Below are 12,930 nucleotides of genomic sequence, written 5' to 3'. Positions count from 1 at the left end.
CTAAATATTTGCCAATTTATCTTTTATAATTAGATGTATTTCAAAAGCTTATAAGTTCTAGTAATTAAAAATGATACAAGCCAGTTGAAAAAAACTCAGCAGCAGAAGAGCAGGAGACCGTGCTGGGTCAGGACCCTCTGAAGTTTCTATTTTCTTTCTTCCACTGATTTATTTTTGTGTATTTTTAAGTGAATGGGCTCAATATTTCTAGTTTTATGAGTAGTTGTTTATGTTTAAAAAAGAAAACATATAGACATTCATTTTGGCTGTTTTATTGCGATGCATAGCTAATGATATGTCATTTATCATTAGCTGTTATCTGACGTACCAAACATAAACAAACAGTGAAGCAGGCTCAAGGCTCTCACCCATTCGGGAAAACAGAGGAACACGACGATAACCTGCAAAAAGAATTATATCTAATTAGACCAATAACCAATTAATCAGTGGTGGCCCCAACAGCCTCGCTGAGACACAAGAGCTCTTTACTAAGCATACATTAAAAACCATGACTATAGAGTTATATTCCCATCTGGTATATTAATCTTCCACAAAAATTAAATATTTGCATTTTCTATTCTGACTTCCTAACTGCCCAACACTGAGCACACAACTCATACTTCTCCTTCCGCAAAGTGCCGCATGATCCAAAATTAGCCACCACCCTTCTGCTTCAGGAAGACCCTGTTTCCTAGGCACATCTCAGATGCTGTTAGAAAAGTAAGCATATTGAGACGAGGTAATTGGGAGCACAGTGTAAATCACCCTGGAAAGGTGACTCTGCAACATAAAGGCAGTCAGCCCTGAAAAGGGGTCAGGAAAGGATAGTCTCAGGCTCCCAATGTCTTCTCATCAGGCAGGAAGAATGAGTCACTGCTTCTCCCTTCTGGTTGCCACCCATCATCATTTCTTTATGGTAGTCATGACTACCCTTCACTGAAACAGAAGAACTATGATGCATGTAAAGAAATGCTTATACATGCCAAGTTTGTCTAATTAGCCTTCCTGTCAGTCCCACACCCCCACCCCACCTTCCACATGAGAATACATTTTTATAATTCCACAGAGAAAAAATATGTGTCAATACATAAAATTTCCTTTACATCCTACTTTATGATAGAGCTATTTGGTGTGTCCAAATGTGTCTTTGATATACACAAGTTATATTTAAATGCTGGTACAATCATCTAACTTTTAGGGACATTACCTTTGTTCATGCATAGAAGTGGCAAAGTATATTGCCCAAGAAATTCATTTCCTGCTATTAAACCTTGACTTTCAACAACAAAACGTATCAATGCCAATTCTGGGACATGAATAATAAATGTAAATGTTTCATTCCATCTTGGACTAAAAGCTGAAATACAAAAAAAGAAGATACAAAGAATAATAGATACCATATCTAGGAAAAAATAGATAACACTTGTTCTCCAAACTTTTTCTTTTGAATCCTTTAACAATAATAATATCTTGTGTTTAGAGCACATAGGTTTTTAACACACTCAGTGTGAGAGGAATAATAATCAGACAATATTGAGTGTTCACTATTGCTGGGCAATGTTCTAAGAATGGATCAACTCAATTAATCCTGATAACCACCCTATCCTGATGGGATGGGAAAACTGAGCCACAAAGATATTACCTTATTTCCTAAAAGTTTCACATATGTGGTCATTAAGTGGCAGATCAGGAATTCAAAAACGGGGAGTCTGACTTCAGAGCAAAAGTTTTTAATCATTATGAATATGACTGATGTACTTAGGCAATTCTTTAGCAAATAAATTGAGAAATGAAGAAAATTAAGTAACATCATTTTTCTATACTAACTCCTTGATATGGTTAAGCTTTGTGCCCTCACCCAAATCTCACCTTGAATTGTAATCCCCAGGTGTTTAGGAAGACACCTAGTGGAAAGTGATTGGATTTATAGGGGGTGGTTTCTCCCATGCTGTTCTCATGATAGAGAGTGAGTACTCATGAGATCTGATGGTTTCATAAGGCAGTATTCCCCACTCTTGCTAGCAATCTCCTGCTGCCACATGAAAAGATCCAAATTTATTTCCCCTTCACCTTCTGCCATGATTGTAAGTCTCCTGAGGCCTCCTCAGCCATAGGGAACTGTGAGTCAATTAAATCTCTTTCCTTTGTAAGTTATCCAGTCTCAGGTAGTATCTTTAGAGCAATGTCAAAATGGACTAATACAGTCAGTCTTATTATGGGAAGAGTTCCATACATAGTTGTTAGACTGAAAGCTAGATAACGAACTAAAGCCAGCTCTTGATCCTTCTTCAGACTAAGTGCTCCTTTCAAAGTCCAAAGTTGGTGAATTTCAATCTCTAGGAAAATAAATCATCCCAAACAACCAATTTCTTGCCAAGCAAGAAATCCACCTTGTGTCACAGTATGACCCAAATCATCCAAAAAGTAAAGCGTAATTTAACAGAATCAAGAAATTCACATTCAAATTAAATATAAATTCTACTTAATAAAGACTCAAAGGTTTGGAGAAGAATTATGTGTATTATTTTTCATTTACAAAGGCAATGCTACACTTGCTATGACAATAGCTTTTGTTCTTTGACTTACATTTCCAGAAGCATTGATGAATTTCTAATTATACTATATCTATGTTTTCTGTGGTCACAAGAGCACATTTACCACATAGCAACCCAGGGTGCAGCCTATGCCCACAGAAATAGTAAACTAATTGGCTCATGATGGAATAATGGTCACATTACCTTGACCTAAGAAAAGAAATAATTTCTCTTCTTAGGGGTACAGAGGCAGGTTTAGAGTCAATTCTTTATAGACACTGCAAAACATCTCGCAGAAGTGTTTATACTGATTTTTTCTTCCTCCAATCCTACTTCATTACACATGTGCCTCTGCCTCCCTTCCATCCTCCTCCTGTATCTATCTCTGTCACACACACACACACACACACACACACACACAAATATGGATTAATTATAAGAGAAAGCCCTCACTTTTAGTTGGCAACATAAAAAAAAAGTAAACCAGGATACCAAATTTGATAGTGATGAAAATAGTTCTCCCAGACATGACCAAAACTGAAGAATTACTTCCACGTTTTATCCAAATGTTATCCTTTTCCTCCCAGACTCTCATGTCTAGCTAAATCGTCTTAAAATTCTTCTTGTCCAGCCATCTGGACGTTGACTTCTGCACAGTATTTCTCACTTACACCCCCCATTCCTTTCCTACTGCCATAGCCTCCTTTGCACCATGACTTTTATATCCTCTAACCACTGAAATTTTATCCTGACTCTACTTTGTATTTCTCATTGCCCTCTCATATACTTCTTCTCAAATCTGTGGAAAAAAACCTAACACTCAACTCTGTCATAGCCCTATTTAAAAGTCTGAATTTTATCCATTTTCTAGAAAAAAGAAAGTTCCTGACACCTTAGCAAGGCTTTTGAGATTTTCCATGACCATTCCTAAATAACTTTCTCATTTTTTCTCTCACTAATCTTTCTTAAGCACCCTACATTCCACCTATTGTGAGTTTCTTGGCTTTTCTCTAGCATGTTTAAATTGTGTTTTCTTCATATTTTAGGACTCTTGTGTTCTGTCTGGCATGTTTAAATTGTATTTTCTTCATATTTTAGGACTTATATTATGGCTTCTGCCTTAAATGTCCTTTTCCCCAAATTCTAAAAAATTCTACTCATTCTCCAAGAACCATCTCCAAAAGTGCCCCCTTCCAGTACAAATCTTTGTACTCTCCTTGAAGCACTAATTACTCTAAATCATAATTATTTTACTTACAGCTCATCTTTCACACTGAACTATAAACTATCTATAGAATAGTTAATTGGTCCATATATAAGAATTCGTTTAATAAACAGATTTTAAGTCTTTTACTACTTAGCACAAGGCTTTTAGCATAGCAGAGGCTTAGTAATGTTTGATGAACCAAATTGAATTTCTCCAAGGATATTTTCATAAAATCCAAGGATGTAATACAAATTCTAGAATCATAGTATTATAAGGGGTGCATTGAATAAATTAAGTTTCTAAGCATTTTGTGATGAAGATTCAAGTAGAGGATGGAGGGAACAAGAGATAGATTATTATAAGTTACATGACATCAGCAGTTACTATCTCTGGACACAGCCATAGCAATGTGCCTTCAACTCTAAAGGGTGTCAAATGAGGCAGGAAGTCATCATCAATATCCCTTCCCATTGATAACATAGGATAAGGCAATAAAATCTTCCCAAATCTTTTTCCATGACTTTCACTCTAGAAGCCACACTGAAAGTATTCAGGGGAGTGCCAAGGAGGCAGACTATGGGCATTGTTAGAAATTATTATCCAAGAAGAAAAAGAAAAAGAAAACTGTGCCTGCTCCTCTGTCAGTACCATTTGGCCGGAAGCATATTTCTAGACTCTGGAATGAAGTCCACTTTGCTTTGAGAATATCCCTTGAAGAAGATTCCAGACTCAAGAATCAGTTCCAATGTCTCCTTCAAGGTGACCCTGACCAGGGGTCAATCCTAGGAACCCATTCTTTTCTAATTTCCTTAGTCATTTCAACCTCAGAGAAGAAATGGCAATGCCAGTACTATACTGTGTAAGATGTCATAGCATGCCAGAATGATGAAAATCTTACCAAAGTTCTTTCCTTTCTTTTTTTTTTTTTTTTTTTTTTTTTTTTTTTGAAACGGAGTCTCACGCTGTTGCCCAGGCTGGAGTGCGCTGGCGCGATCTCGGCTCACTGCAAGCTCCGCCTCCCGGGTTCCCGCCATTCTCCTGCCTCAGCCTCCTGAGTAGCTGGGACTACAGGCGCCCGCCACCGCGCCCGGCTAATTTTTTGTATTTTTAGTAGAGACGGGGTTTCACTGTGGTCTCGATCTCCTGACCTTGTGATCCGCCCGCCTCGGCCTCCCAAAGTGCTGGGATTACAGGCTTGAGCCACCGCGCCCGGCCCAAAGTTCTTTCCTTTCATTCTTCACTTCCCTTGTGGCAAAAATGACTGAATTATCCAAATATTCTATCAGTAGGTTTCTATGGCATCCTTAGCCTGATTCAGAAGCCATAGACTTTTAATCTAAAATAATTCAAATAATTTATTATAAAAATATATAATATGCGGTGTCAAAAATCACAAATTTTTGATTTAACACAAAAGCTAGAAGCTAAGTAGATCTGAGGCTGTCAAAATGCCTTAATTCAGTAACATGAGGAAAAACAAAAAGGAGGTAAATTTTTTTAAGCAATAATTTCGCAGGTCAGATACATTTCTGTATTCATAATTTGAAAATACAGCTAAACAACCTAATCATTATAAAAGTGCTTTTGCTGCATATAACATTTTGCTAATTTTGGACATAATGGAAAACCCTTGTCTTATGAATAATAGATATGTATCAAAACTCTATCAACATATAATTTGTAAGCTTTCCAACAAGAAGGCTAATGGAAGTTCAATACGGTATATTAGAAGCTCACCATTTTTTTTAATTACACGAGTCTGCTGCTTCATTTGATCATTTGGAACACCAAAAACTTCTATAATTACTAATGTATCACCTTTGTTAGATGATGAATGAGTAAGAGGCAACTGGATACCACTGATGAGCTGCACAAATATATATGAATATAAGAATTTAGCAAGATATTAAGTTGCATCACCATTTATTTCAAAATTTAATTATGTATTACAAAAAGTTGAAGGACTCTAAGTCAGTTCCCACAAAGATTGAAAGTGGAATATAATGAATATAATACAAATTTTAAAATGTAAGTCTTTTATCCTCAGTTATCAGTAAACACCAAGAATATGTACAAAATTATAGTGAAATCCACGATGTCCACAATTTTCAATTTATTAACATATTTTTGTTTTAAAATCATTTGCTATGATCACATTTTAGGGAATTCGGGTTGAGTTACTCTGATAACATGTACTGTTTTTGAATTCATATATATATATATATGCTGGAAAAATTAAAAACTATATAAATATTACTTTTTAAAAAATGTACCATTTAACTTCCCATGATAGCATTTTCTGAGTTTGACAAAATCAATTATTTCATACGTATATTAGGGACTGGGTGTCAAAGAAATCTTAATAAAGTAATTAATAATAATTGTATTTAAATTTTTATTTGCCAAGCTAATTGTTGAAAAAAAATTTGTTATAATTTAAGGAACAAAATGAGCACACAAGAAAACTATATTTGAAATGTACTAACTTAGACTAAGAGATAGAAGATAAAAGCCTAAAAATGCAGTTATAAAAATTGAGGCATAATTCCAATTTCTGAAGGTTGCATAAAGAGAAACAAATATATAATTAAGTTTGATTATAAAGGAATAAAGGGAAAAAAAGAGGGAAGGTAGGATGGAAAGAAGGAGGAGAAGAGAAAAGAAAGGAAAAGAAAAATGACTAATGTGTAATTTTCCCTTATAAAGGAATAAAGGAAGGAAAAGAGGGAAGGAAGGAGGGAGAGAAGGAGGAGAAGAGAAAAGAAAGGAAAAGAAAAACCACTAATGTGTAACTTTTCCTAATTCCACAGACTATGGCATTAGCTAGAAGCCAGTATGCCTGTGCAACTGTTTAGCAATCAGTATGGAATGGGCATCAGCATAATTAGACACCAAAGTAATTAGAAAGAACAATGGCCATAAACATATAGCACACTGGTGCCAGTACCACTACAGATCTGCTAAATATCATTCTGCAGGTAATAGACGCTTCCCAAAATGGAGTAGGTTCAGCTCGGTGTACCTCATTCCAGGAAGAAAAAAAATTATCTAATTTTGAAAAACATCATTGAATATGAGAACTGAATGAGAATTTAGGGCAAGCTTGTCCAACCTGCGGGCCTCATGTGGCCCATGGTGGCTTTGAATGTGGCCCAACACAAATTCGTAAACTTTCTTAAAACATTGTTTTTTTTTTTTTTTGCATTTTTTAAAGCTCATCAGCTATCATTAGTGTTAGTGTATTTTATGTGTGGCCCAAGATAATTCCTCTTCCTCCAACGTGGCCCAGGGAAGCCAAAAGATTGGACACCCCTGGTTTAGGGAGTATTGATCAAATAATTTATAAACAAATTTACAGATTTGTTTGTACAGGAGCCAGTGTGGAGGAAGGAATGTCAAACAAAAAGCCCTCAATGGTCAACTCTGTTGTTATCCATTGGCCTTACCCATAAGATTTTGGATTTAGAAAGCAGTCCTGTAGTTTTTATAAACTTGAAAATAACTGCCCTAAACCAAAACTCTCAGATTGCAGATGACAAAGAGTAAAGCAGAAACGTCAAATGCCTTCATCAACATTTGGAAGCTTATAATAAAACTTAAGGAAGCTTATAATAAAACTAGGCCCTCTGATCCCCAAATCATGCCCTCTACTATCTGAGCAAGTCATAATCACAAAACTCCCCAGAGTGATAGAGGTAACAGAGAAAGACCCACATGGCCATGGCAGCAGCTTCCTGGAGAATCATTAACTCTCCATGCCACTTACACCTCAACAAGAGACTCCTCAGAATACAAACATGGCATTTGTGAGCATCTGTGCACACTAGCTGCCTTCCGCCTTCACTTTCTCAATAAAAGAGCACCTATGTTCTCTTTACTATTCTTAACAGGAAAAATAATGTATTTGTTCAATGAACCTAGATATATTGAAAATATACTTTGTATCAGGCACAAATAAGAATGGAACAAAACACATCTCTTTTTGGTTTTGGTGGTGGTGGTTGTTGTTTTGAGACGAACTTTGGCTCTTGCTACCCAAGCTGGAGTGCAATGGTGTGACCTTGGCTCACTGCAACCTCCGCCTCCTGGGCTCAAGCAATTCTCCTGCCTCAGCCTCCTGAGTAGCTGGGATTATAGTGGCGCATCACCACACCCAGCTAATTTTTTTATTTTGAGTAGAAACGGGGTTTCACCATGTTAGCCAGGCTGGTCTTGAGCTCCTGACTCAGGTGATCCACCCACCTCAGCCTCCCAAAATGCTGGGATTACAGACGTGAGCCACCACGCCATGCCCATATCTCTAATCCTTAAGGAATCCTCAGACAAATGGAGAAGACAAGTAATATATGCCTGCAGAGAGTTTAACGGAAAACAGCAAAGCTACGAAAAGAAGCACAGCTAACCTAGCCTAGGAAAATGCTTTCAAAAGGACATGATTCCTAAGTCTTGAAAAGTGAGTCAAAATGCAATAGGCAGGTAAGGCTGAAAGAATGCTCTAGTTACAGGAAGAGCATACGCAATTCGTGGAGGTGAGTCATGGTTCGAGAAGGATCCTAGTTCCACATGGTTGTAGAACAGGGTGAAAGGCTAGAAGTGGTGAGAGATAGGACTATGCAAGTAGGCCAAGGCCTAACCAAGAAAGTAGTCAAGAGACACAAATAAATATTATGCATGCATGATAACATTAGCACTGTAGCAAAATCTCTCTGGTCAACTTGTGGAGAATAGATATGGAGGACTGAGACCGGCTACCTGAAACCATCAGGAAGCCAAAGAAATAGACCTGATGACAGGTAGTAAATTCCTGATACAGGACAGCACCAAAGTAGGTCAGATCAAGAGAATGGAGAGGGAAAACATTTAGGAATAGAATCAGCAGAATTTAAAGTTGGTCTGGATGCGGGACATGAAGGAGATGTGGAAGATGAGAATGACTCCCTATTTTCTTGTCTGAGCAGAGGGGAAGAATGGGGCCATTTGTTGACATTTAAATAAGAGTAGAAGTAGATTTGATTAGGAAGGGATGTTCAAGCTTTTAATATTTTAAGTTTGACAGAATGGTGATTAAGGAGGTAAGGATGCTCAGTGAGCTAACATATGCCTTTAGATTCCCAAAATGAGGTCCAATTAAAGACTTGAGCACTGTTGGTGGTGAAACTGTGAATGTTTATGTAACAGAACCCAAGGAGAATAGTTTGAGACAAGGTTTAAGGAAAGACTTCAATTAACATAAATGTCTTTAGGGAAAGCAGAGAAAGAGGAAGCCACATATGAAAATGGCAATCACTTGGAAGGTAGGGGGTAAAAGGAGAGTCCAGTCCCAGAGCACAGAAAAGCGATGTGTGTACAAATGGAAGGGATCTTCAAAGTGGCTGATCTGCCATTTCTTTTTACCAGATCATTACAAAAAGGATGCCAACATTATAATAGCATTGTAAAGTGAAGTCAGTGGTTAATACTTTGCCAGACCTTGAAGTAGTATTAACAATCCAGTGTTGTAGGCAATTGCTGCGTATCCACTAAATGCTTCTACATCAGAGTCACAAACTCCTTAACAGACAATGCAAAAGTCAGCTACATACTTCACAGGCACTGTTTCCTGCAATGGTCAGGATCTTTCTAGTCCTGTTCATCTTTGCTATACTTTCCACATTAATTTCTGGAAAAAGCTCTCAATCCTCCCATTCTCAGCTGAGATAAAGTGGCTAGGGCCTGAAGTAAATGTGGAGCATAGTTTCCCAAATCCTGTGGTATTACGATGGTGGAAAAAGGAGCTGAGCTAGGAAGAAGAGTCGCAGGAGAAACACATTCTGGAGGCCCCAGCATTTCCTGCACTCTAACAGCCAGGTAATGGGGAGCAGGGGAGCGCCCAGCAGCTGGCAGAGCTTCACTAAGTAATGACGTGCTGGCCAGGGACAGAAACACAAGTACTTACAAAATTCCTGTAGGATCTGAGATGATTTATACAGTTCTGGGAGTAACTAGTTAAATGGAAAGAGGGACCAATGAAACCGTACCCACTCTATTGATTTGCAAACAACAAGTACAGTTATAGCCTAAAACAGAATTGCTCATAAGTGGAGAGAAAAAGCAACTAGAGGTTTTTCAAAAGATTTGGTGACATTTTAAAAAGAAAATAAACATAGCACTTAGGTTGGAGAGGAATAAGAAAGACGTTTTGAAAAGTCTTTACTAATGGAAACAAATCTTAGACAACGGCTTTTATGCTCCGTAAGGTTTTACAGGATGTAATAAAATAAAAGATAAAATAATAAGACAAGAGTCTGGAGGAAGGGTGCTAGGTGGGATACAGACAGAAATAAAAAGGAAGCAATATGAAGTCAACCACAATGGGGCAGGAGGACTAATAATGCAGGATAAAAAAAATCATTTCTACATTAAAATCAGTAAAGAACAAAATCAAATGCAGACTTTGAATCATCAACATAAAGAAAAAATGTTAAAAGCTCTCCCAACATGCAGAGGAAAAGGGAGTATGTTAAAGTTGACACAAATTAATAGACACAGAAGACAGATACTGGAGAAAGACATATGGGTAATTTTTCTTTTTAAGTAATCAAATGATATTAACAGGCATATGGGGTGGGGGGGAAATCCTGACCTACAAAAGCCTAATCGTAGAGACTGAGGAAAAGACAAGGGCTCCTAAAATTTCCAGGTAAAATTCATCAAAGGCAAGAAAAAGTAACATGCCCACAAGGTAATTAGTGGGCTGAACTGAGACCTGTATCTCGCAATATTAAATGCCTAAATACAATGAAATCATCTAAGTAGAACTTGGAGAGGGGAAGGTTTTAGCCTCAATATGTCTATTCACAGGCAGATAATCATTCATGTAAAATTGCAACAGGAAGACATTTTTCAGATATAGAAGGATACTGAAATACTACCCACATATAGTACCTAAAAAGATTAACAGAAATATAAAAGAAATTAAAGCAAATCAGTGGAATTCAAAATACTAATGTACACTATCTAGTTTATATGATAACCAAAAAATATAAAAGAAAAGTTATTAATCTTACCCTTATTGTGAGTGTAATTGGCATACTCTCTTTTATGTCACTTGGGTTAAAGTATGATTCACTCTCTCTTAAGAAATGTGGTTTCAAAATATATCCAGAACCACCATTATCCAAAAATTTCCCATTTTGCAGATCCATAGGCAGACCAGGGGTCTGGAAATTTAAAGCCACTATAAGAAAGAAGTTTTGACATTGTCAGGTAATAGAGAATACAAATAAAGGAACACAAACCATTTACTGAAATCTAATCATGGATTCTATATCCCTAAATGTTCTATGAGCAAGCATCATTAGCCTAATAATTCATGATTTTTAAAACTCTTTCTCCTGCCATGTCTATATTAAGGTATATTGATAAGTTCCAAAGTTTAATTTGTAAGTAAATTACTACACAGCTTTGAGTAAAGAAATCAAAATGGTATCCAGTATAGATTATAGAATAACAATGTTCATGTCAGGTAACACTTAAGAAATATCAGAATAAAGAGTATCAGTGCATTAAATGCAAGAGGTAAAGACACCAACTATGTCACACATTTTCAAGTCCGTGAGATGCTGTTGTCACTTGAGGAGAAAGTGAGAAACAGGCAAAGCAATAATTGTCGTTAAAATATGGAAGCACCTCGATATAGGCTGGTAAATAGCCACCGTAGAGAGTACCACACTCTGCCCTCCACCCAGCCCCAATATCCCCACTTCTCCTCACACCTACAGGCCTTGCCACAATCCGGTAGAAGAAGGGTAACACCTGGTACTTTCTGATGGGTTAGTGCAGTGCTGTACTAGCTGTGCAGTTTGGAATAAGGGTCTGGTGAGGGCAAATAACCAGGTTATGCAATCTTATTCACTTTTCAAATCTGTGAATGTAGAAGCTCATGTAAAGTATAAATGATAGAGGTCACTTGATTTGAAGAGGCCTTGAGCATATCTCAAGCAAAGGAATTTGATCTTCAATGTCCATTTGGGTTTCCTTGTTCCCTTCCTCCACTTCACATGCCTCATATTAATTCCTCATGAATTTAACCACCATTCCCCCGAACAATCACCGAGATTTACCCCGCTTCAACCCAGATAGGAATGACTTCAACTCTTAAAACACATGACACCATTAGTGCCTGACCCCAAAACCCCCAGGCCAAAAAATATTTTACAGAAAGCCCTTTTCACAAGTTTTTCATACATTCATAAAATGAATTCATTTTATGTTACTTTTGCAAACAACTCAATATCCTATATAACATACCCATTTGACAACCTATATTCCAAAATTCTTGGGGATTAAAATTAGAAGAGTCTGCTCTTGTTGCTTTGGGATATATTCTGGTAATGAACTTCCTGGTGTGAAAAATAAACTCATGGGCTGAAAAAGAATTATTAAACCATTGTGAAAGAATTCAAATAAATTAAATAAGCCACTATTTCTTATATATATGTATATATATATCATATAATTCTATAATAGTTTCAACAATTTTGGTATGTATTGTCTTGGCAAAAATTTGCAATTCATGAATATCAAAATAAATCCATGCCTTTATGTTTACAGTATAATTCACTATTATTTAGATGTTAGTGACAATTTTATCATAAAATTTATATACACTGATCATTCAAGGAAAAAATTGACTAATTTATATAATTTTTATATCCAAATTATTTCACTTTGTTGTAAGAATACATAAAACTCCAAAATATAATCCATTCATTTTTCAAAACAAAAGCAGCATTTTCCCTCATTATTTTTCCACTTTGATTTTCACAGTAGGACAGAATCACATCAAAGTCACACAAAGCTATATGATTCCAGCTAAATTAATCCTACTGAACATTTCACAGGTTCTCAGGATTTAAAGGCACCCCAAAGTTGTCCAGTTCAACTTCCAATCCCTTCACTCCAGCATCTTCCCCCAAAGTTTATTCAATCTGTGTTTACATCTCTCCATTGAAAAACTCTCAATGCTTTTAATTATTTCAAATGTCGTTCTTACTGGGATAATCTCTATGTACTTGAAGTATACACACAAACAAGAACAAACATACACACATAGTCTGTACAGAATCTATACACAGTTTCTGTACATATTCTTTGTGTTTCTTCTTGTCTATATATTTAAGTCACTTCAGATTCAAACTAACTTAAACC

General features: G+C 36.6%; 1 protein-coding gene across 7 annotated transcripts in view; it reads right to left on the bottom strand.

Moving 5' to 3' along the window:
• Positions 1–256: 256 nt before the first annotated feature.
• LOC105481365 (phospholipase C zeta 1) overlaps positions 257–12,930 on the bottom strand; it is a 53,985-nt gene continuing 41,311 nt past the window's right edge. For all 7 annotated transcript variants that reach the window (XM_011740940.2, XM_011740894.3, XM_011740902.3 and 4 more), the window contains 5 exons: positions 12,031–12,147; positions 10,788–10,957; positions 5,479–5,608; positions 1,208–1,357; positions 257–401 (listed from right to left, as the gene is read on the bottom strand). In XM_011740940.2, the coding sequence (XP_011739242.2) occupies positions 316–401; positions 1,208–1,357; positions 5,479–5,608; positions 10,788–10,957; positions 12,031–12,147 (653 nt within the window). In that variant the 3' untranslated portion in view covers positions 257–315. The remainder of the gene's footprint in view (positions 402–1,207; positions 1,358–5,478; positions 5,609–10,787; positions 10,958–12,030; positions 12,148–12,930) is intronic.

The sequence above is a fragment of the Macaca nemestrina genome, chromosome 10 (genome assembly GCF_043159975.1).
Source record: "Macaca nemestrina isolate mMacNem1 chromosome 10, mMacNem.hap1, whole genome shotgun sequence".
NCBI lineage: Eukaryota > Metazoa > Chordata > Mammalia > Primates > Cercopithecidae > Macaca > Macaca nemestrina.
Note: the sequence above shows the minus strand (reverse complement) of the source record. Positions and strands in the feature narration are given on the sequence as shown.